The sequence below is a fragment of the Girardinichthys multiradiatus genome, chromosome 2 (genome assembly GCF_021462225.1).
Source record: "Girardinichthys multiradiatus isolate DD_20200921_A chromosome 2, DD_fGirMul_XY1, whole genome shotgun sequence".
Lineage (NCBI taxonomy): Eukaryota > Metazoa > Chordata > Actinopteri > Cyprinodontiformes > Goodeidae > Girardinichthys > Girardinichthys multiradiatus.
The window spans coordinates 27,091,839-27,117,251 of record NC_061795.1 but is presented as its reverse complement, the minus strand read 5'-3'; the positions used below and the strand labels follow the sequence as shown (position 1 = coordinate 27,117,251).

The following is a 25,413-nucleotide window of genomic DNA, read 5'->3' as shown; positions in this document are numbered from 1 at the left end:
AAAATTTGGCAAAGGACTTAACTTAATTATTTGCTGAAAGTAAATATTAGACTTTGTGGTGGCAAACATGTTTGTGTGACCTAGGTTAATCCTGTTTTAAAAAAAATTATTATTCCTTTCTGTCTATTGGAATTGTTGACATTATGTTAGCAATATAATACATTGATGTCACAATATGTGAAAAATAATAGACCAGGGGGAAAATACGTAGTTAGATCTGCTCTCTATTTGCAGGCCTCTTTTCAGCGCTCCAACAGCCACGACAAAGTACGGAAAATAGTCGCTGAAGAGGGCCGTGCTGCTCGGAACCTCATTGCCTGGAGTGTCCCTTTAGAGAACAAAGAGGAGGAAGGTGGGTAGCCGCATGCAAATCAAACTTTCCAGCAATGACATTTTTATCATACAGGAGGTGCCACTATTTAGATTGAAGTATTGTAGAGTTAAAGACTGTTAAGGGATTTATTTGGAGTGTTCTGCTTTTACATAAGATGCTTGGTGCTTGCTGTGAAAGTGAGATGAAGAGAAGGAACGAAGAATGCATGTGGGGGCTTTTTTTGGTACCGTTTACTAGGAAGCTGAAATACAATAGCTGTTTTTTTTTTTTTTCCAGCTTCAGGCTTGGCATCAAGATTTCTGTCAAATTGTCAGAGAAAATCCCTGGCAATACTTTAAGCAATGAGGACAGAAGAATGAAGAGATGAGATGCAGCCGAGAGAGTGTAGGGCTCATAAAATCATTGTTTCTAGAGTGTGCGCTGCACCTGTACAACTTATGCAGTCTGATCTACTTAACAGGGAGCTGATCTACAACTAGCTTCTTACCCAAACTTGAAGGGTTGCGCTTAAGCTCATTAATTAATCACGGGTGTGATACACACAGACTTGAACATGTATGTTTGGTTCCCTCTGATTAAATGCATCATAAGTTCTTCAGAGTTCTTCTTTTCCTGCGGTTTCACTCGTTAAAAATGCTGGTTAAAAAAAGAAAGGAGATGGAAACATCGTTTTCTGCATGGTTAAAATGTCTGTTTGTTGTTGGTAATTGATTAATACAAACATGTTTTAGTGAAAAATGTATACAGTCTAATTATCCAGACCAAAACATCGGGGCTCGGTTATCAAAAACTGCTGTAGTTCAGATGCAGAAATCCTCATACAGCACGTCCCGCATTGGATAATAATGAAACAGTTCTGTTCTTTACCAGTTAACGCATACAGTTTGGCATTGATAAATCTCGTGGCAGGAAACTGTCACCATTTGCATATCTTGCCTCTGTTTATTCAGAGTTTGTCACTCAAAAGTCTGACCAGTGTTGTGTAATGTGCCCTCATTTTAATGGAATACTTGCAAAACATAAATATGTTTTAAAGCCTTTTAAACATGAATCATGTTAAATACTCAAGTGCTCGATGAGGTCCGTTCTCTATATGTTTGACAGATATTCTTCATCTCCTCTCATCTGCTCGCAGAGCTTTCAACGAAGCCCGACTCGTCAGTGCAAAGTTGTTCCGAACTGCACGGGCCAAAGTGATGTGAAACATTTTCTCATTTGCTTACAGATTTCTTTTCTCTAATTCAAGACAGTGCCATCACCCGTTTAGCAACGCCTATTTTCAAATGGGCACATCCCCATTCACCCATTGAAGGTTTGCTGTGCACAACCTGCTGCTTGGCATTGGAGCTTTGTGTTTAACTCCTTAAATACGGTTCTAGGAATTTTAAAATAAAAGCCCTTGTATCTTGAAAACGTGTGTGTATGTTTGTGTGCGTTGGGGGGCTGTAAAGCTCTTCTGACAGAGCAAGATTGGGGTTTTCTCGTTTATAACTCCTGTTTTAAAATGGGTAATTTAAAGTCTAACTTGTCTTGTTGCAGACAGATTAGTGTGTTTAGATGTTTTTTACAGTGACTGTTTATGTATGCAGACATGCAGGTTTGTTGCGGTGTTTTGGTATTTGTCATTGACCGCAAACATGCCGCAATTTATCACAGATTGATATGCGTATTGACATGAACTGATTAGAGTTGCACTATATTATTAAATTGAAGTAGTGATCAAAATTTTGATGAATGCAAATGTGTGTTGGCATGCAGTATTTGGTGGAGTATCATATTTCATGTGCTGCGTATTTACACTCTGCATCCCAGGAAAATATTTGGCCAGTTGAAAGGGGACTGTGCAGCCCCTGAGCGGTTATTTCTCTGAGACAGCTTGGTGTCCTCTGAAGCAAATCTTGCAGACATGATCTGAGAGCATTGACCCGAGGCAAGGAATTGTATTTAAAATGACTACATCTTTCTGCCTTGTGCGTATTTAATAATCCAGAAACAGTAGACGCTTCAGGATTCTCAGTCTTGCTAATGCATTCGCTTCAAATATTTGCATTCTGAAGGTTTTTCCTTTTTCTTTCTTCTGTCAAGGCTTGATTTCTTGAGCTAAATAAAAAATGATACAATGTTTGTTTATTATTATTATTATAAGTTTCTAGACTCTTAGACAAAGCTCACGTCAGACTGAATGTGAGTGACACACATCCTCTTAAGTCTCTGATCTAGTACAGTGTACAGACCTTTGTAGCCTCTAAAATGTAAAATGATTGTAGCAAAATACCAACATATTAATCCTCATTGTTTTGAAAACTTAATGAACTCGCCAACACATTTATGTATGAATATTTTGTCTGCAGTAGCTGTTTTTTAATCATCTCTCATATAAGTGATGTGTTTATAGATCAAAGATACAAGGTTTATGTAAAAAAAAAAAATAATTTTATGAAGATGTATCACAGGCATTTTCAAAGCTAGAGAAATACGGTCAAGGGTTTGGGAGTAGACGATCTTCTGGCCTGAAAGGTCTGCTCATGGTGTTCCGACATCCTTTCCATGCCTTAGGTGTGTCCACAGGAAGAAGTGATTTACTGCCAGTTATCAAAATCTGTTGAAGTCCTCTGTAACTTGGATCTTATGTTTGTCTCTTTTTGGGTAGCTTGTAGTTGTTTCTGAGGGGAAAACATACTTGGGTGTTTCTGTGCTATATAATAAATTGACTTGGGTCAGGTTGATTTTAGTGTCATTTCCAGGGATTTGTTGAATTGACACAAAATGTTTTTAGGCCCTGGTGTAGATATTTATTTGTAATTTTCGTTGGTTCTTGAGTTTGAGGATTAAATTGTGTGTGAGTGAGCAAATTCAGCTAACATTTTTTATTTAAATTCCAGAACTTCTAATGGGTTTTGACCTTATTCATGTTTTGTGACAGTTTGTCTCACTGGATCATTACAAACATATTGTCTTGTTAATTCAGAAGGTAAATGTAAGGCTCTTATGTTTGTCCATTTTTTTCCCATAAAGCAAAGTCCAAAGGCTGCACCAGCGGCTGTTCAAAGTCTCAAAGGGTCAATAGTGGACAACAGAAGAATAAAAAACAGGTAAGAATATCATCTTGTTCCAGCAGAGGGCCCCGTTCACCAACATAATTTGTCATTTTCTTGTTCTCAGACCCGACTCCCAGTTTTGCAATGTATGAGTGAGTCTAAACGTGTATTCATGGTAACATAACCACATACTTGCCTTCCCAGTCTAGAAAAATGGTTACACCTGAAAGGGTTGTGTTTCCATGATATTCCATGTGTTCACAGAATAATGGTGTGGAAAGTAAGAATACATCTGGAACCGTATTGGATAAGGGTCCTGACAAGAGCCCTACCAAATCCAGACAGCCACGCAAAGTGGACCTGCGTGCTCGATACTGGGCCTTCCTCTTTGACAACCTGCGTCGGGCCGTGGATGAGATTTACGTCACGTGTGAATCTGATCAAAGTGTCTTAGAATGCAAGGTTGGTCTTGTTCTTTCATTTATTCTTATAAATCAAGAGGTTCACTGAAACATTTTGTTGACAATTCAGGTTATTTTATTGGCTTATGGCTAGCATTCATTTGTGTTCTTTGTAATTCATTTTTGCTGGTTCATAATTTAGCCATTTTAATATTAATGAGTGTCACATTCAGCATATATTTGCGAAGGTAAGGTCAGGTTAGATATTTTACAGAAATAAAGTAGGATTCTCTCCCTTTTGACCCGGCAGAGAGAAAAGTACTCTTTGATACCAAGATGCAGTGCAGTTTGACCAGCATTTAGCAAATTATTCTGGTTAAATGTCTCAAGGAAAAAGTCAATCTTTAGAATTACATGCGTTGTTTGCACATCTGTTCCTATCCAGCTTAAAATGTATTGTACAATCGGTACTCCAGATGGTAAGTTACAGAGGGAACAACACTGAAGTCAAAGGATAACTGTTTTAAAAATATTATTTTAGTAGGTACTAGCTTTTGGACTTCCAAAAAGGTATAGAAGACATCTTTAGATAGTTTCACATTTTCGTCCCAAGTAAAGAAGAAGGAAAGGATATTTGAGAAATTATGTTCGTCCAAATAAATGATCTGAAACAGAGATGTACCCATGTGTCCTACATATATTCAGTCAGTCATTTTGTGTCAGTTTGATTTTTTTTTTTCCTTCTTGTAAAATTTGGATTTTATGTACAGTTGAATCCATACAGTCATCTATTGTACAAAAATACACACAAATTGCTCTCACTGTCTGACATTTAAACCAGATACATTAATGTTTTGGGTTAATTACCATTACTAAAATTATTTCTATTTTTGAAATTCCAGTATATTCCCCTAAAGAACTGTCTTCAAGTTTAAAAAATATTTGGCAGTACTGCCTTTTTTTTTTTTTTTTTTTAAACTGGAGGACCTGGGTCAAACCTGGTTTGCAGGGATTTGTTGCCCATTTGGAAAACCTATTCCTGTCCAAGCTGTGCTTCCTGTCTGGTGTCTCGAGATTTTCCTTCCATATTTACATTGATAATAATATTTAAATCATTTTTTTTTTTCACAATGCCATTCATTTTGTGAAGCGCACCGGTCCCTTCTGCTGCAAGTCACCCGCACAGCATGATTCTGCCACCCCCGTACTTTACAGTGGGATAGCGTTCTCCGCTTTTAACCTATCACCAATGTCCTCCAACCGTAACAATGGTATTATGGCCAAACCTTATTCCCATTAAACAATAGGTCATGTCTCCAAAACTTAAGATCTTTGTCCCTTAATGCATTTGCAAACTGAAATCTGTATTTTATTAATGTAATGGCTTCTTCCCCATTTAGTGGCGTTTCAGCCCATGTTAGCACAGGTCTCCTTTCACTTGAACTAACAGCGTCTTCATTTGGTATTTTGCTGTTTTTTCAGTTGTAGAAATGAACATATCCATAGTGTTTATACCTGTCTATAATTGTTTAAACAGATTAGTGAGGCTTCTTTAGGCATCTGAAAATTGTACTCAAATGTTATTCAGACTTGTTGTTGAGGTCCACTATTTATTTCCTGCATTTAACAGAGATGTTGTGAATTAATCAGAAGCTTACAAAGCCATGGCATCATTATATTCTGGGCCTTCTCAATTTTTTTTAAAGACACAATGCAATCATGGCATATGTGACATTCTGAAATTGAATTAATTAATAATAATAAAAAAAAATCTCATTCTCTTGTGGTACTAAGTAATGAGAAAATTGGTAATCTTACCTGACCTAAAACTGTTATTTTTTTAGTCAGACAGTTAGAAAGATAGGCTGTATGTCTTTTTGTACAATATATGGAAAATGTCTAGTTTTTACTGGTTTGTCTCATTTTTACTAGGGAACAAACCAAACAAAAATAAACAATGTGAGTGTTAGAAATAATTAGCTTGATATCATGTCAAGTTTGTGCTTCTGTTGTATGATTTGTAAACACTAGAGGGAGGCCTTGAGATCACATTTCTCAACATTCCTTTTGCTTCCAGCTTATGATGCAGAGGCTAGTTTAGAAGATGGGGCTCAGACTCTTTATTTGCAAGCCTGAAGTGTATTTTTTTTAAAATATATATATAATTTATATTGTTACTGTTTCCTTTTGAAATGCATTTTCTGAAACAGGATTTAGCTGTTTTTACTCCACAGGTTGCACATTAAATTAGCTTTTTTGACGTAATCTGTTTTTCTTTCTGGTTGTGTTGGGGTGGTTCTGATGGACATCTGTGCTGTTAGTTGTTGTTCCAGGACAATCTGACACACCAGTGCTCATTTGCCATGCTGAATATGGTTCCGGTGACGGCCACCAGTCCGCTCCAAACCCCAGTTCCCCAGAGTGGGCTCGGTGTCAGTGCCACAGCATGGCTCCCTGTGGTGCGATAAGCATGCTGTCTGTTGTCATATGTCAGAAGACAAGCTGCTGGGGGTGCGATCAGTTTTTTCTTTCCCCTCCATACCTCTCTCTCTCTCTCACTCACTACTCTCTAATGCTGTCTAATGGCCATGAAGCCTTGTTGCTGGTCATAATCCCCTATCCCACCCAGCTTGGACTTAATGGACACTGATAAATGATGGAGTCATCTGGAGAGGAAGCAGAGTGCTTTGATTACCCCCAGCCACAATCCCCTGGTGTCTGCGTTGTACGCTCTTACACAAACAGCTCACCATTTTCCACCTAAAGCTCTATGAACATTATCATCGAGCGGAAGTGATGCCTAATTATCAGCTAAGGCTGTGTTACTGTAATATCTTACATCATTTCAAGTAACTGCTCTGAGCTGACCTGATAGAAATAGTTTTCTGTCTCAAATGAAAATTGTTTTCTGAGCAGGAGGGGTGAAATAATGTCCACACTCCCTTACCCTGAGCATAATGGAAAGGTTTTCAGAGTTTCATTTTGCTGGGAAGCTTTATGGTTTAAAATGAGTTGGAATAGGTTATTTTAATCTGAACTAGTATAAATGGAAATATATGCATTGTGTGCATTGACCTCAGGCTTTTATAGGCTACAGTATTTTAAGCCTAGGTCTCTTAAAGGATAGTTGTTCACCTGCCATTTCTTAGGAAACCATTTAATTTGGAAGTAGTCTCTGGCGATACACCTCTTTTATATTGCTTTCAGTCTGTTATTTGATTTCTCATAATGGTAAGCAAATCCTTCACCATATCGTCCTTCATTACCAAATGAACACAGTAGCAATAGCTGAAGACTCTGATGGTTGACCAGCCCTAATCAGCAGGCACGCTGCTGCGCACATCATTCACTGGATTGACTTGTCTATTAACTAAAAGCACCATGAAGCTTTACTCTCAATTACCACTCCCTTCACGCTACACATCAATCATTTTCGTCCGTTTCATTGCAGCTCTGGGAAAAAGCTTCTCACGGGCCACTTCTGTGCTGCCAATGCTGCAACTGAGTCCAAGAGTAGATAATAGGCGTCTGTTGTAAAGGATTCGGGGTGCTGCTCTGTTCTTCCTCAAAGCTTTCCTGTAAAGTGTTTGTCTTTACACAGCTGATCGCAAGCGTACCCTTGTTATTGATGCAAGATCATGTTTGCTGATTAAAATTGATCAACTAAATGGGGCCTCTCACTATATTTAAGATTTACAGCTGTTGCTATTTGATGGTTTACATCTTTTCATGTAATCATGTGAAACAGATTTTTAGCAATGTCCAATCACATAAAGTAGAGTTAAAGTAAGGCTAGATTTATTATCTGTTTTTACAGGCTCTCTGTGAGTTCTTAAAATAGTCAATACAACTATTGTATTTAATGTTTAAACTTTTTGGCCTTAAGAAGTCTTAAATATGGCAAGATTTTCCAAATCAGGTCTTCAGCTATGGGCATGTAATGAAATGAAATTGTGAAAATTGGAGTTTGAACTGCCAAAGCAGAGAGAGTTTCTTCTCGTCCATCAGTCAGGTTCTACCCATTGCTGTTCTGTGCTCCTCACTAAACTGTTCATCCTTTGCCTGTAGCTCAATATACTGGCTTTTATGTGGCAATTAACTGGGATTTGTGATCGTTTACCTTTTTAAAACTGAAAATAATCTTTTTAAGTGTTGCAAACCAAACCAAGTCAGAGTGTTGGGGTCATTATACAGCATATTTATTACATGTAGGTTTTACTTGACTGAAGTTGGATAAACATTATTTGGCCTAAATTCTTAATATAATTTCTTTATGGATGATGTTTTTGCTCAGAGAAATGGTCACAGAATTGTTTTGTTTCGGGTTTTTTAAAGTCAGATATTCCTGATTTATATTTTTGCTTCATCACCCGCATTTGTCTGCTTGCTTCTTCCACAGGCTTTTGTTGTTTAATATGCAGACAGCCTTACTTTGTCGTGCAGTTTGTTGCTCTAGCTGTGGAAATCAGCTGTTTTCCTCTAAAACGAACCACAAACCCTGTTTAAAAGAATTTACACACTGAGCGTTTCCCCTTAAAACTGCAGAACTATTCCTCTTCTGAAACGGGTTTGTGGCTGTTTGGGCAATTACATTCAAGATGATCATGTTGTGTTATTCGCTACTGGCTTCTTTGTCATGGAAAATATATATCAAGGATTAGCTTAAAATCGGGAATCCAATAGTTGGTTAAAATCGGTCATCAATAATAGTTATGAAATTTACTGTATACAATGGAAGATGAAGTTTGCTGACCTTGGTGTAAAAGCCCGCGGTCACATGCTGAGAAACACCAATTTAGGTAGAAAATTATAATACGTTGAAATTTATATTTCTAAAAATTGCAGAAGCCCTCTATTTACAATGTATCTAAGTATTTATTATCTCATTTTTATTACGTCCTAAATAGTTCACTTTAATTTTCCAGTATATACATTTATAGCCAACCTCCTGTTGAGTAGCTCGGATAGTCATGTAAGCAGTTTGTCTATCAAAGAACCAGCAGTGCATTTCTCCATATTTAGCCAGTAAATATTACTTAAAAACTTTTTAGTAGTTTTGAATTCTGTTGTTACCATTTTGGGCATCTGTATATAATTTCATATTTTATCCTTGATCTTTGTTATTTTTTTGCCTGATTTTCTTATTTTCTCGGCTGCCCGCAGGAGGTGTTGATGATGTTGGACAACTACGTTCGCGATTTCAAAGCCCTCATAGACTGGATCCAGCTTCAGGAGAAACTGGAGAAAACAGACGCCCAGAATAGGTGAATGTTTATTTATTTAAATTTGTTGTTACTCTCTGTCCTTCTTTGTTTCCAAGTCATTCCTTATGCTAAACTTCTCCCAGCAGTGAAGCTGGAAGTGCGGGTGTCTAGTCCCTGGCTTTGAGTCACAAACAGAATAGATCAATAGTCTTGGCTTTAATTCAAAGAGATCCATGAGTTTATTGGCTTCTCTTTAACACAGTGACCGCTGCAGTCATAAATTGACTAAGAAATTAAATTCCAAGTGCCGCCTCCCTTTTTGTCCATTTAAAGTGTACTGTTAATCAATAAGGCAATCTGAAACTTTTGCATGCTTTTTTTTGTGGCAATTATTAGCTCTTCTGCTTTTTATACAAAATATGTGTATGTGTATCAAAAATGAATCGGGAAACGTCAATTAAAGTATCACATATTGAAATTGTTCAGGCCGACCTCTTTAGCTTGGGAGGTGCGAAAGATGTCTCCTGGACGCCATGTAATGCCAAGCCCCACTGCAGACAGAATAGTGCCCCCTTCAGGTGCACGTCGCACCCTAAGCTTTGGGTAAGCATGCTGTTTTCTTTTAAAACTTTTTATCTTTTTAGCATTGACAATGTGGTTTCAGGATTGCATTGTGAAATTTATACGATTTGAAAGAGCAGACTGTGTAGCAAGTAGGACAATGATTGTTGAGGCATTTGTTTAATGCAATTTGTTAAGGCTCTCACTCTTCACTTACAGAATTAGTGGAAAGGTGTAGACGAAAGTGTCAGTTAAAGACTGCTGAAGCATCGGTTCAATATGTGCACTGCTCTGTAATCTGATGCCGCAGGAAATGGATATTGATCATGACGGAGGCCTGTTGTTTAATCCAGTTCTATGCTAGCTCACGCTGGAGCCTACAGGGAGGGGTAGATAGACCATCTTCTGCAGGTTGAAGTGTTTTTCATGGTCTAAAAAATAATGGCTGCAGAATACAATTTAAAGTCTGTTTCACCTCTGCCGTTGACTTTTGAATGTTCTCATACATTGCCTTTTTTTTGGTTTGTTTATGTGTGTCTCTGATCTTCATCAGTGGTCCTGCACCAACTCTGGCCGGCGCTCGGCTCTCCCACACAGGTCCCAGCTGGGCCGACAGAGTAAAGTGCACTCAGGCCAGCCACAGCTCCAGTCAGCCAACCACATCCCCAGCCGAAAAACCCAGTAAGAGACAACTCAACGGCCAACTCCACCATGCACTCAAAAGATGATGTTTAGCGAGCTTCTATTTCCTATTCCAGGTAAAAAAGATGCAGAAGGCTGGGAGACAGTGCAGCGAGGACGCGCTGCCAAACCTCGCTCTGCTGCCATGGTTGCCAAGGTCAGTCCTGTCCTGGCTCATGTCCCCGCTAAGCAGGACAGCGCCAAGTGTAATCGGTCACATCTACCGGAAAAGCAACAGCTCCGTCCTGAGTGTCCCCCGGACAAGGACGTGACCCAAACTGACTCCGGGCCGCAAGTTACTGTGAAGCCTGTCCCAGTGGAGGAGGTTGAACATCCAGAAAATGGACACATAATGGAGGTACTAACGTTGAGTACCGCATGACATCTCCCTGCTACAGCAGTCCCTGGATATCAATTATTCACATGGAGCAGTGTAACATTAGATCATTTTTTTAGCCACTTTTGTTTTTGTTTTGGCCTCTGTGATATTAATAGGAAGGTTTTCCAGACAGGCTTGTCAGATTTGAAACGATTGATTGTGCACTGACATTATAGAGGCAGATAGACCCATTTTCATTGTCATGAAATAAATCCTGACAGTACATCAAACACACTCGGTAAGTGTGTGTTATAACCTTCAGTTGTAAAAATACAAATCTGTATATTCAGCCTATCTGCTCAGTTTGGCTCAGATGATTTAAAGCATGATTAGACGTGGGCTGGGATCAGATTGTCACCATATGATAACCTTAAGTTAAAAATACTGCAGTGTAATTATATTTATGTAGTTACTGAAGACAAAAATCAATAACATGATCTGATTGTTTCATTTAAAACATAAAAAACAATAATTATTCTTTCCAATACAGAAATAATTTTATATATTGCTTTTAACAGTAATAATAATGTTTCTGTAACATCTATTCATTATTTTGATTTTGATACATAGTCAATAATAGTTAGTCAATCAAGCTTTATTTGTAGTGCTTTTCATACAGATGGGTGTAACAAAGTGCTGTACAGAGCTTAAAAACAATGAACCTTTCAACATAAACACAAAATTAACAACAAAGGTTATACAATGAACGGCTGAGGAGCTGAGAAACGAAACCATCTAGTAAGAAAGGCCAAAAATGATTATAAATACTGCTCAGGAGACTAAACTTTGGTACAGTTGTAAACATGGAAATAGAGATTAAATCCAATAGATAAACACAAAACATTTAAAACTTAATTAAATGAAATACAAGTAATGTAACAAAACATAAACAATTTAATTTATGTACTGAAATCCAGACTGAATAAATAGGAGTTTTAGGTTGCCTTCAAAAAACACTGGCTTCCTGTTGTATGGACAACTATTTTACAAGCGAGGGCCGTTATAAAAGACACCTCTTTGTGAGTTTTAGTTCTGCTGGTTCTTTAGATGCCAACAGAAGACTCGGTGGGGGTTATGTGCAAGCAGATCTGATAGATAAATTGGGCTAATACCTTTAATAGTTTTTCATTAACCAGTTAAAGCTCTTTTTAAAAATGTATTCTAAAATGCACCAGTAGCCAATGCAGAGATTTTAAAATTGAGGCGTGGTGAGGCCTCGGGAGCATTTTCAGCAAGTAGCTGAAGACCAATAAAGCAGCGCATAACAATAATCAGTTCTACATGTTATAGAAGCAAAATACTAAAGTCTCGGCATTGGACCGAGACAGAAACACTTACTCTTGAAATGTTCTTCAAAGGATAAAATGATTTTGTTAAATTGTTAATGTGGTTTGAGAAGCTTAATTTAAAGTCTAAAATGACAGAGGGGTTTTTCACCTGATCTGAAGGGATTATGACTTGAAGTTGCAGTGAGTTTCTCTCTGAGGTTCTGTCTTGGTAAGTGAAACAGCTTTGTCCTGGTTGAGGTGACGAAAATTATTTGATGCCCACTTACACCAAAAGAAGGAATAAACTCTTACTTTCTAGCTGCTATATATTTTACTCTTTTGCCATTCTGTTTTTTCAAGAATAACATCTGATATTAGTTGGCTAGTTGGGTCGTCTTCCCAGTTAGTGCCTTTAGTCAGCTGCTTGACAGACATTTTTAAAGCAGCCTCGTCTTTATAAAAGTGATCAGCAGTGCTCCATTAGTTTTCAACCATGACTGTGTGTTTTTCACAGCCGGAAATATTTCTTTCTTGTAAACAAACGAAGCTTTCTTTTAGCCACCTGTAGAAAACTCTGATCAAATCAGCACTTTGTCTGGCATCTGATTAAAAGCACTTTAAACTGTAGAAACCTTGTGATGAAAAGTGTCTTCAAACTTCAGCATTTTTGAAACTCTGTATAGCTTGACAGTGGTGACCGGCCCATGTCTAAAAGCATGTTAGTAACAGCTTCCCTGCACGATTTTACTTTCTTGTATGTGATTAATTACAATTTGTTTTTATCATTATTTTCCATCATCGTCATGAACTGGTTGAAATATGCATGTCTTTAATTCAGTTTGCGTGTGTTTGTGTGTGACTGTTGGTGCAGCCCCCAGCAGAGCCTGTACAACACTCAGAGCAGTGTGTCGACGCACCCTGTGAAGACATGCCTCCCCCTGTAGCATCACTTGTCCCATCCCAGGCCTCAGAGTGCCCCCAGTCCAAAGCCGCAGTCCCACCAACAGACATTATTACTGTATCAATCCCAGTCTGTGCTCAGACCATTACATCATCCGTCGACCTGCACCAGACGAATGGGTTCAGTAATCTGTTGGCCTTTGGGGACGCTGGAACTGAGGGGGGCGCGTCACAGGGCATGACAACATCTGCTCCAGGACAGGCCGAGGCTCCCATGGCAGCGGTGAAACTGGAGAGTGTGCTGGACCCCACAGAGCTTTCTACTGTGAGTGCTGAGAGATGGAGGAGCAGAGGGAGGGGATGGCTGAGAGGGCAGGGATCCCCTAGGGTTCTTTATCGCCTAAACAAAGTCGGTCTCAAGAAACTTTCAGACCAAATGTGCAGATGGGACCCTGTTGCTCTGTTTAGTTTTGGTAAAGCAGCATTCATTGTTAAAAATAGCTATGACTAGATGGCCTATGTGTTGTGGGAGGTATTTCAAGGCTGTTGGCTAAAATCAACTTCAAGTAAATGTTTGCATTTTTTTTAGTACGTGAGATTCTACTTCAGATTGTATTCAAATGAATAATAATGTCACAGGTGTTTATTTTTCGCCAGTCTAGTGTCATTTAGGTCATTAGAAGGGTCATTAGAAGTCTATTTCAATTAGAAGCCTGGGGTTTGCTCCATGACACTTTTTCCAACTTGTATGATTTAAAGTTCTTGCTCCCCCCGAATCGATTATATTTTCTGTATGGTTTTAAACTCTCATATTACTCAGATCCTTAAATGAAGTTGTTACTTCCAAAAGTTGCCTCCTTCCACCATCTCTTCACCCTCACTGTTAATATGCCCCAGCATGACTTTTGGATGCTTTCCCACTTGTAATAGTTGTGGTGGTTTTGTGGTATAAACTGTGATTGGACTAAAGTGGTACTTTGATTCCTGTGATTCATGCACGCTCATAAAAGTCAGATCATAGCGGAACCTCAATTTGATGAAAAATACTTTACCTGGTACCAGTTATCAGAATTAATTCACTGGCAATGTAACAACCTTATATTATTGCATGTTTGGTCCTCAAAGAAAAAACTTAGAATGAAGAGAAATATGAAACTAATCATGCACATTCATCTATAGAATCATTTTTATTTCTTACAAAGGTTTTACCAGACTTTTCTAAACTCTGTTTGTCTAATTGAACTGGTGGATGTGCCCAGCCTCAGTCAATGGCGGAGGTCCTGGCTAAGAAAGAGGAACTGGCGGACCGGCTGGAGAAGGCCAACGAAGAGGCCATAGCCAGCGCCATCGCTGAGGAAGAGCAGCTGACCAGAGAGATTCAGGCAGAGAACAATGATCTGGAGACTGACAACGAAAGTGATTTTACTGTAAGCCTACTCATGCTTTATGTGTTTTAACTTCACAATGTTTGGTGCATGCACCAGCTATTTCATAAACAGTTTCATTAAAAACAAATCTCCACCAAAGGCTAGCAGCTGTGGAGGTTATGGAGCCAACATCGATTGGAACGATGTGTTGGCTGATTTTGATGGTATGGAACTCAACATCTGAATGAACTTAAATATTTCTTATGGTAAAGTTACACTGCGGTCAATATATTTTAATTGGTGTCCCTCTCTATAGCTCGGGAATCTTGGCGGCAGAGTACCTCTTGGGGGGATATTGTAGAGGAAGAGCCTGCCCGCCCTCCTGGGCATGGAATTCACATGCATGAAAAATTGTCCTCACCATCACGCAAAAGGTAAAAGTATTTTTCTTTTATGCTGGTTTTCATCTGTTGGTTTAATAACAGACGCTTCCACAGTGTTATTTTTTTTGCCCTGTCATTTCAAACAGCACCTCAAACTGACAAGTTGTTACTACTTAACCTTGAGAAGGTTTTTTTTTGTCTGCCATCGGAAGCCGAGTGAATCTTAATAAAGTTGTACCATATTCAGTTCAGCTGTTTACACACATCATCTTTTTAATCTAAAGTTAGTTACAACCAATTCTGGAGTAAAAATAGACAACATGCAGCAAAAGCAGACCTAAACAATGCACTACAATTAAAATGACTATCCACGCATGGTTTGCATTTAGCAAATGCAAACCATGGGCCATCAGCTGAAGCAAACACACATTTCTGAATATTTTTTTTAAACATTGTTTTCAGCCTCACAGCCATTGCCTCACTGTGGAATAAAAATCTATGGATCAGATTGTTTTGGTGCGCTAAGGATGACGGCCTTAGCCTTGCATGCATTATTTAGCAAAACTCTAACTTAAAGCATTCATCCTTAGCCACTTTCCACAGCAAAATAATCAAATTATGAAAGGAAAACTCAGAAGTGAACGAATTTAAACATCTGCTTGATCAGCTTGGACATAATCATCAGTATGGAGGTTCTATTTTCAACACACTTGACACCGGGGAGTGGTCAAAGTCACTACAAGGTTCAAGGGTCTCAGATCCTAATACAATATTCCTCCAGGCCTACTTTTAAAAGATTTGTTGTAAATGTGCAGGTAACAGAATAATTTAAAATAGGGACTCAAAGCTGAAATTGGAAGGCAGTCAGACCACCCCTTCTTCCCCTGTTACTCACAGCATGGTCATAAGTTACCTTTTATTAACCCCGTGTCATATTTTTTGATACCTCCCACCATTTTAAAGCAGATGGATGAAGGATTTTGTTCCATAATTTTTACAGAACAATTGCAGAGTCAAAGAAGAAACATGAGGAGAAACAACTGAAGGCACAGCAGCTGAGGGACAAACTTCGTGAAGAAAAGACACTCAAGTTGCAGAAGCTCATGGAGAGGGTAAGTCAGAGATGGATAGGTCCCTAAAGAAACTCCATTCAAGTTATGCTCATACTGGCTCACCACAAGCACTTCTTTCAACACACTGCCTGATAAAATCACTAAATATTAAAACTCTCCAGTCACATTCAGGCCAGCTGGTCAGAGCCTGACATGAGATCTCTTGCCAAAATCTACAGCCTTTCATGAAGTTTGTTTTTCATTCTCCAAGCCATAGCAAAATGAGAAAGATGTAGAATAAATTAGGTTGACCACATAAATTCATAAAGTGGTGTTTATTCTTATTAATTCCCACAAGGGCACACAAATGAAGGCAGTAATTGGGAGGGCTTATCACTGTTCTGTCTTTATGCATCTATCATACATTCCTGTGTTTTCACCTCGCCAGCTGATCACTCTTCACTTTCTGTAGGAGAAGGATGTGCGAAAATGGAAAGAGCAGTTGTTGGACCAGCGTCGGAAGATGATGGAAGAAAAGCTATTGCATGCTGAGTTCAAGAGAGAGCTGCAGCTGCAGGCCATTGTGAAGAAAGCTCAAGAAGAAGAGGCCAAGGTAGAGAAGGGAATCCTGGAAAAATTTAAGTAATGTGTCACTTCCAGAATTTACCAAGTGAGGTAATTTGGAACCATGTAACTTTGTTGACAATGTGTGTTCTTTTTCTGTATTTGCAACATCAGGTGAATGAAATAGCTTTTATCAATACTCTGGAGGCCCAAAATAAGAGGCACGATGCCCTGGCGAAGTTAAACGAATATGAACAACGCCTTAATGAGCTACAGGAGGAGAGACAGAGAAGACAGGAGGAGAAGCAGGCCAGAGATGAGGCTGTTCAGGTTGGATTTGTAGTTATTTTTTTGAGATGCCAACGTGCTGGTCTTTCATTTTGCCTTTTAGAGAATTGGCAGCGTGTCCAATTATTTTACTTTTGTTCTTGTAGGAACGTAAGAGGGTCTTGGAAGCAGAGCGCCAGGCAAGAGTGGAGGAGCTGCTGACGAGGAGGAAGGAGCAGGAGGCCCGTATTGAGCAGCAGAAGCAGGAAAAGGAAAAGGCTAGAGAGGATGCAGCGCGGGAACGGGCCAGGTTTGTGTTCTTACATAAACTTGTTTCAGGTCACGTTTTGGTAAAATGAGAAATGGCATTTTTTTCCCACTATATGAGAATATTTCTACATTAACTCATATCCTAATAAGTGACCTAGCTTCTAATGATCTAAACTTAATATGAACCAGTCTAATGCTGAAAAAGCTAATCAATCTTGTCTTTTTTTCAGTAAGATGTTTTTTTTCCTAATTTGTTTCTAAAAATAGCAACCTATTATGGATTTAGTGCCTTCTACAAGTATTCATACCCCTTGAACCTTTAAACATTTTGTCACCTTACAGCGACCAACTTCATTGTATTCTACTGGGATTTAATGTGATACACCAGCACAAGGTGCTGCATAATTGTAAAGTGGAATGGAAAGGATGTGTGGTTTTCAAAACCTTTCTGTAAATAACAATCTAAAAGAGAACATGCATTTGCATTCAGCACCATTTTCTCTTGATGCCCCTTAGTGAAATCAACTGCAACCAGTTGCCTTTCAGATGTTACCTTATTAGTAAATGGGGTCCAGCTATGTGTAATTTAATCTCCGTATGAAAACAGCTGCTCTGTGAATACCTCAGAGGTTTGCTAGAGAACATTAGAGAATATGAAGACTAAGAAACACATCAGGCTGGAAATGTTTATTGCAGGATTAAGTTGTAAAGCAATACCCTAAGCTTGGGATGTGTCACAAAGACTCAATCATCGTCTGAATTGGAAAGAGTAAGGCACAACTTCGAACCTACCAAGACAAGGCTGTCCACCTATAGCGCCTTTCTAGATACCAACTGCTTAAAGCACTTTGATGCTCTGCATCTCGTCCACTCACCAACACTCACACAGCCATACACTAATTTGCAGATTGGTAGGTACGTTGACATGTAGTAGGGAGGATGGAATTGAACTCACAACCTTCCATTTGCCAGACAGTGGCTTTTCCCACTGAGCCACTGTCACCCACCAAAACCTGAACATGACATCCCAAAGGTGAAACATGGTGGTGATGTCATCATGCTTTGGGAAGCTTTTCTTCAGCAGGAACTGGGAAGCTGATCACGGTTAATAAAAAGATAGATGGAAGAGACTTTAGATTAGGGAGAAGGTTAAATGCTTGTCACACTCAAGATTTCTTTTTCATGTTAGAAACGATGTGTCCTTGTTCTTCTGCTTGATAATAATTTAATATTTTGTGTTGGTCTTTGTTGTAAATGACAAAATGTAAAAGAGTTCGGGGGGTATCACTACTTTTAGAAAATACTATTATCTCTTAATAAAAATCAGCGAATAAATGTAAAACATTTGTCAATTATCTGTATTATTGTCAAGCAACATAAGGTATGCATGTAAGCATTTACATTTAAATGCATATTTTTAAATCCACAGAGACCGAGAGGAGCGCCTGGCTGCTCTTAGTGCTGCCCAACAAGAGGCCATGGAGGAGCTCCAGAAGAAAATTCAAATGAAGGTAAGTGTATACCGCACCACCTTGCTGCTTTCGCAGACATAGTGCAGAAATGCCCGCTTTCCATATGACCTACGTTTTTTTTGGTTCCTACCCAGCATGACGAGAGCAGCCGAAGGCATATGGAGCAAATAGAGCAAAGGAAAGAGAAAGCTGCTGAGCTCAGTAGCGGTCGGCATGCAAACACAGACTACGCCCCTAAACTGACACCATATGAGCGAAAGAAACAGTGCTCACTGTGTGGTGTTGTGGTATGTAAAGTTTCAGGGCTTGTTGTGTCATCTTGTGTACCGTTTTGTTCTTATTAAGATCGTTAATGCTTCTTCTTGAGCTTAAATGACTTTGATTTCCTATTGAGATCCTCTATTGAAAAAAAATATAATTAAAACAACCACAGTCAGGAAGAAACATGGAAAATGGAGCCAGTTGGGAGCTTTGGTAGTTTAAGGCATCTCTGATGCAATGTTTGGCAGTCTGCATGTAAGAAAAATGCTGACATTAAGGTTATTCAAAGGATTTTTAAAGCATTTATTAAACTGATTTATGAATGACTATATTCCTGTTTTTTTTCCCCCTTTAAAAAAAAAAAAAAAAAAAGCATCTGGCACCAAATTGCATAAGTACACATTTATCTCTGATTAACTGGCTGCCATGACAACAAGAGCAGAACGCCTTGGTATTTTTAACCAGCATCAGATAGAAAGAAGGGTCAAGGGCAAAATAGGGAATCTTGTTAAAATGTTAACTGACCTTGGGTGGACATCTGACTCCAGAGATCACAGATGGGTCAGCAGTGAACACTTTGTTTAATAACATTAAACACAAAACCACCTCAAATGGGCTGGTTTGCAGAAAATGATTAAAAACTATTGCTTCTTTCACCACTCCTTCTTCAATAGCAATTTATCAGATGAGCTCCATCTTAAGACCTCCTTGAAAAGGTATTCATACCCTTTAAACCTTTGCACATTGTGTAACATGACATCCACAAATTCCATGTATTTTATTTCGACTTTTGTTAATTAAACCACAAAGTAGAACATTGTTAGTTGTAATAAGCCTTACCACCACCTTCATCTTTAGCTCCCTCTACAGATTCTGTTAGATTTAATTTGGGACTCTCCAAAACATAAATTTCATTCCTCTTCACAATTATTTGCCGCTTTGTCTTGTTCCACATAAAATATAATTTGTGGTAGAACCGCTGCAGAAAATGTAATATAATTCAAGTAGTATGAATACTTTTACACAACACTTTTTGTCCTCTATATTTGCTATATGTCTATACATATGAGCTATATGTCCCACTGTGCTCATCTGTGTGGTTTACTGTTTCACCAAGGGTAAAACGGGGCCCTGCTGACCCTTTCCTGCTCCTGCCTCCATTGTGCCCATTGCACTGACCTCTGACCACTGTGTTTGTATTTGCAGATCACTTCAGAAGTGCACCTGTTCAGCCACACCAAGGGCAAGAGGCACCAGCAGGCCGTGCGAGACAGTAGCAGCATCCAGGGCCGAGAGCTCTCTGATGAGGAAGTGGTGCGTATCACCAACATGCTGCGGGGAACAAACATCCTGCCCTGCTGCTGCCTGTGTTATGTAAATAGACAAAGTGAAACAGCAGTTGTCCTTTGTGACGTAGGTGATGTGATCGTTTATGCATCCTATTATATCTGCTTCGGCACTGTTGCTTGCTATGGTTAGAAATGAACCTTAAAATGTACATGGTCAGGCTTCAGTAAGGGTTTGATGTTACCCTGTTGTCCCTAGGCTTTTTTAGTCATGGAGTGGCTTTCTGTGGGAAAGCAGCTTCTTAATGCAAGGTAGTCTCTCAGGCTGCAATATGAGATTGGCTTTTCAGCAAAGCTCATTGTGTGGCTGACAACTATTGGTGCTAGAAGCAGCGCCTTTGGTCCTTCCTGCTCCATTTATTTTACCTTTAACACAGAACAATCAATACCTCTTAACTTTTTGCTCTTGCCATTATAATAATTATTTCCTCTAATTGCACAATTTTTAGGCACTTGCTGCATTCTTACTTCGCTCTTAAGTCTTTAGACGCATACATTTAGATTTATCAACACAAATTCAAAACATTGTAAGTGAAAGCTCATCGATTTCCCAAGAGGTGCACATCCAGTATCCTAATCAAAAGCGGAATATTCAAATTAATTTAACTGTTTTCAGCTATAGTTACTACTAAACTGTTCGTTCAGTGAAATAATTTAAAGGTACACAGTTTTGCAGCTATTGTCACACATTTAGCAGATACTAAAGAGAAATATTAGTTTTCTTGAACAAATATCTCATTTTTTATACTCGAGACCCTATGTAAAGTTTTAAGTGTGATTATCATCTACATCAGACTGGTTTGTATGCATTACTAGGACTTTCCTTCCATTTCCACAAGAAGAATATCTTTAAAGGCTAGCATCCCGCTCATTTCAGTACACACGGGTGTGTCACTACTTGTTGCCCTAGATGCACTATATTGATGATCATATTTGAACTGAACATCGTTTCATTCTTCTTGGAAGATTTGAAATAGGCTTTTGTCAGTGTGACCGTAGGGAAGTTATCCTTGTCCAAGTTCAAGTAAATCCATTTTCTGGCAAATATTAAGAGCTTTCAGATATTTAAAAGATCAAATGAATCAAGGGGCTTTATTTATTAATTACTTCAGATAAAGACATTAATAGTAAAAATAATATGTTTTTTGGTTTATGTAGTGCTTGGAAAGCACAACTAGCAGAAGATGGCCTTTCAGAAGAACAGGGTAATCTAACATTGATTATATTTTTTGAAATAACTTCAAATCAGAAGGCTGAAAATAATTTCAGGAAACCATTTGTAATCAATTGTTTTGATTAAAAGTTTTGTTTCCAAAAGTATATTAACAGACCAAATATGTTAGTTGCATCAATACAAAGACTACGGTAAAGATAAGTAACTGAAATACTGTACTTAGGGGTGTTATTCCTTCAAAACTGTTGTAGTGTGATAGCTTACCTTAACACCAATATGACATGTAACTGTACTGTATGTGTACCACAGTATTTTGTACAGGATTGAAGGAGCATGGAAACATATCTTGTATAATATACATTTGTTAAAATGCTGCCTTTTTAGATGTATGACATGTCACCTTGTGTCAGTAAAAAACAACAGATGTTTCCAGTGCTATCACATTTCTGCCATCAGAGCCAATCTGCGCCCTTGGGTCAGTGTCTTCACTGCTTTGTTGCTGTGGTTCTGTGGTAGACAACTATCCGCCATCAAGTCTGAAGCTCTTGCCTGCTAAAAGTGCCAGTGATTGTAGTTCATGTCGTAGTGTTGTCCCCTGATATTCCAGCAACGTTTGATCTAACTGTTGGGATTTTTGTACCCCATGGTGTTTTGGATTACTAAATGTCTAAACACTTCCATTAGGTAAGTGGCTGATGCACTGGATAGCCTCTCAGACATATTATAGGTCAGCTACTTCCCAAGCACAGGACAGCTATGGTCATGAGTCCTGACTGACCTGCAATATCAGTGACACAGGGCAAAGGTACATGCATGTAATAAAAATAGAAAGGCATTCGTTTTCTAGATAACATAACGGCGTTATATGCAAAGAACGTTTTGTTTTCAAAGCTGTTGTAACAAATTTTGTGCTCATTTACTATATTTTCCTATAAAGGTATTGGTCTTTGAAACACAAATAATGCACTTAATGTGAAGTTTTAATAAAAGTTAAGACTCCAGCAAAAATCTTAACAACACCACCAACTTTGTCAAAAGGAAATGTCTGTATTTTGTTTAACAAGGAAATATTTAGATTTAGCTGTTAGTGTGCAATCTGGTCATATTTGGTTGACATAACCGATGCTGAAAAATATAAAACTCAACCTGCTGTAGACGAGGTAAAAACTGTTTCTAACATCATAAGACACCTGGAATTTGGGCTCTGGATTTTGTTTAAGAAGTAATCTATCCCTGTATTCTTATGAAAAAGGACCTTTTCACTTTCTTTAGGTTAAGTTTGGATTCCGTCTGTAGTTTTGTTGGACTAATTTGCTTTTGCACAATTGAGGTTTTTATTACCCCTCTCAGTGACAGCCTTCATTCATGCAGCAGGTGCAGGGACAACACTTGACCAAAGGGTATAGTATCCCACACACAAGTTGGCTTCACGACTGAATAGAAACCCTTTATCTGATGGCCATCCTATTCTCTGGGGTGCTAGATGACAGGATAATTGGGTAATTGGTTTCTTGCACATGCATCATGCTGTTCAAAGGTAGTTACATTCCCGTCGGCTGGTGGAAACATCAGAATCATCTCACTGCGCCCAGACCGAAGGCAACACCTCCAGGCTGCTTGCATGTCTATGGGTGGGCTTGTAGATATAAACGAGAATGGAGAATTGGAGGTAATTACCGGGTCTGGTGGTGTTATTGAGAACTTTCACGCATTCAGTGTAGAACTTCCTTATGTGTTTGACAATGATTGTTGTGTATTTGCAGGAAAGATGTGCTGATCAGGGTTTTGAGGCAATGTTTTTTTTTTTTTTCTCAAAGGTTTTTATAAAGCTTTTGTCTGATAATACAGATCTGAGCTGATTCCATTTTTTTATTTTGTTTTTTAGAAGCTGGAATATTTGAAGATACAAAAGACGGCCTTGAGAAGTCATTAATATTTGAAGTTGCAAGTGGGGGCCATATCACAAGTGAGCGTATGCTGTTAGGCAGGATTTTTACTAATATTTTACAACTAAGGCAAAAAGTCATGCGGAGCTGACATTTAAGATGATCTTTAGCATCTTGTATTGTTGATGGCATGGCTAGTATCACTAAAACAGTGTCTGCATGTATTCCCTGCCAAGAATGCAGATTATTAACCTACCTCTGATATGTCCAAAAGCCCGCCGACATTTCCAAATCCCGCTATTCCATAACAGACAGATTAAAAAATTTAAAACATAAATAGGACCAACTTCATTGTTCTCTGTTCAGCCTTACTGTTATCTGCTAAAGTCTTGCCCTCTCGCTCTTTCAAAGCCTAAATAAGCCGCAGACATGCTTCGACATATTGTATAAACTAGTTTTCTTTTAAATAACCTTTTAGATCTCCTCGATTTCACCTTGAGTTCAACTAAAACACTTAACTGACTATGGCTAACTAGGTTCTTTTTCCAGAGAGTTGTTGTTGTTGTTGTTGCCTTGATTTGGTTGTTAATGTGTATGATGCTTTCACTGATATAAAAAAAATTTACCTTATTTTGAGTTTCTAAACAGCCTGTCACCAGCCAGTGCCGATCGAGCTAAAAACGTCCAATTCCAATAAGCATCCGGGATCTTGGTCCGTTTTTAATTTGCAGATGTTTCGTTTTATTGTGACCAATCCAGTTGTGTTGTTTTTGAATATGTTTATCCCTACGATATTAGCTGTTTGGAGCCCAGCGATATCTAGTTGAATAGTTGAAACATCCAGAAATTTTAAACGGTGGTTAAGTTAAGTTTCGGTTGATTTTGAAAAAATATAAAAATAACACTAAACATTTTTATATTTTAGATTCTTCAAAATAGCCAATTTTTGCTTTGATGACTGCTTTGCTCTCTTGGTTTTCCAAAGAGTTTTGAAAGAACTTCCTAGAAGTTCATTGAGAGACGGCCAAAGGTTAATATTTCAGACATCACAGCAAAGGGAGGCTACTTTAGAGAATCTAAAATATAAAACACATTTAAAGTTATTTTTTAATTTTCAATTTTTCGTTTGCTACAATATTCAATGTGTTCATTCACAGTTTTGATACCTTCAGTGAGAATCTATGTACAATGTAAATAGTCATAAACATAAAGAAAACCATTAAATGAGAAAGTGTGTCTAAAACCTTTGACCGGTAGTGTATATTTTTTCCATTTCTGTCTTAGGAGCACCTTTCCTTAAAGAAGTATATCGTGGACATATTGACTGACAGCTCTGTTTCCTCTGAGAGTGTGAAGGATGGTGAGGAGCGCCAGAAAGCAAGGAAGAAAGCAAAGAAGCTTCGTGCCAGAATGAACTCACGGTAATAAAACCCTTTTTTTTCCTCAAAATTCTGTCCACCGGTTTTTTGCCCCGCTTGACCCTCGTCTTCTCACAGAAACTCCAAAAAAAAAAGTGACAAAGAGACAAAAAGCAGATTATATTTGCATCTTTGCTGTCGACAAGATCACACTGATGAAGTGAATTTATGACCACTTTCTGTGATTGGAGAGCAAAGCTGCAGATCGATCCGTAGGTTCCCTTCTTTCCCTCCTGGTAAGAGCTTTTCTCCAAATTGCTGCTATAGTACTGCCAAATCTGAAGTCTCCTTTAGTCTACAAGATGCATGTTAAAGTATGTATGAGCCATGTCTACTTTTCTTCTTCTAGGTTATTGATTTTTAAATGATGCATCGAAGTAAATCAATAGTAATCAACAAATAGAAAGTGATGTGCTGTATGTCATACCCTAGACTTCAACTCTGTCAGATTTATACACTGTCAAAAAGGGAAGAGAGCATAATAGAGGCGATGTTAACAGTTTTTATTGACTAACAGTATGTGTAGAGATGTTACTGATGCAACATACAGTGAGGAAAATAAGTATTTGAACGCCCTGCGACTTTGCACGTTCTTCCACTTAGAAATCATGGAGGGGTCTGAAATTTTCATCTTAGGTTCATGCCCACTGTGAGAGACATAATCTAAAAAAAAATCACAATGTATGATTTTTTTAAATAATTGTGTGTTACTGCTGCAAATAAGTATTTGAACACCTGCCAATCAGCAAAAATTCTGGCCCTCAAAGACCTGTTAGTCCGCCTCTAAAACATCCACCTCGACTCCACTTATTATTCTAAATTAGAAGCACCTGTTTGAAGTCGTTAGCTGCATAAAGACACCTGTCCACCCCACACAATCAGTAAGACTAACTACTAACATGGATAAGACCTCTGGTGTCCAAAGACACCAGAGACAAAATTGTAGAGCTCCACAAGGCCGGGAAGGGCTATGGAGCAATTGCCAAGCAGTTTGGTGAAAAAAGATCACCTGTTGGAGCAATTATTAGAAAATGGAAGAAGCTAAACATGACAGTCAGTCTCCCTCGGACTGGGGCTCCATGCAAGATCTCACCTCGTGGCGTATCAATGATCCTAAGAAAGGTGAGGAATCAGCCCAGAACTACATGGGAGGAGCTGGTCAATGACCTGAAGAGAGCTGGCACCAC

At 38.6% G+C, this 25,413-nt stretch overlaps 1 protein-coding gene across 1 annotated transcript in view; it reads left to right on the top strand.

Annotated features, from left to right (window-relative positions):
• Nucleotides 1-25,413, top strand: part of scaper (S-phase cyclin A-associated protein in the ER) — a 76,588-nt gene that overhangs the window by 6,050 nt on the left and 45,125 nt on the right. Inside the window, exons 2-20 of the mRNA XM_047355320.1 lie at nt 235-352; nt 3,350-3,426; nt 3,637-3,834; nt 8,937-9,037; nt 9,464-9,580; nt 10,092-10,219; nt 10,297-10,577; nt 12,738-13,091; nt 14,026-14,193; nt 14,294-14,357; nt 14,450-14,567; nt 15,517-15,628; nt 16,041-16,181; nt 16,307-16,462; nt 16,567-16,709; nt 18,099-18,180; nt 18,276-18,428; nt 19,609-19,716; nt 24,093-24,229. Of these exons, the coding sequence (XP_047211276.1) occupies nt 235-352; nt 3,350-3,426; nt 3,637-3,834; nt 8,937-9,037; nt 9,464-9,580; nt 10,092-10,219; nt 10,297-10,577; nt 12,738-13,091; nt 14,026-14,193; nt 14,294-14,357; nt 14,450-14,567; nt 15,517-15,628; nt 16,041-16,181; nt 16,307-16,462; nt 16,567-16,709; nt 18,099-18,180; nt 18,276-18,428; nt 19,609-19,716; nt 24,093-24,229 (2,756 nt within the window). The remainder of the gene's footprint in view (nt 1-234; nt 353-3,349; nt 3,427-3,636; nt 3,835-8,936; nt 9,038-9,463; nt 9,581-10,091; nt 10,220-10,296; nt 10,578-12,737; nt 13,092-14,025; nt 14,194-14,293; nt 14,358-14,449; nt 14,568-15,516; nt 15,629-16,040; nt 16,182-16,306; nt 16,463-16,566; nt 16,710-18,098; nt 18,181-18,275; nt 18,429-19,608; nt 19,717-24,092; nt 24,230-25,413) is intronic.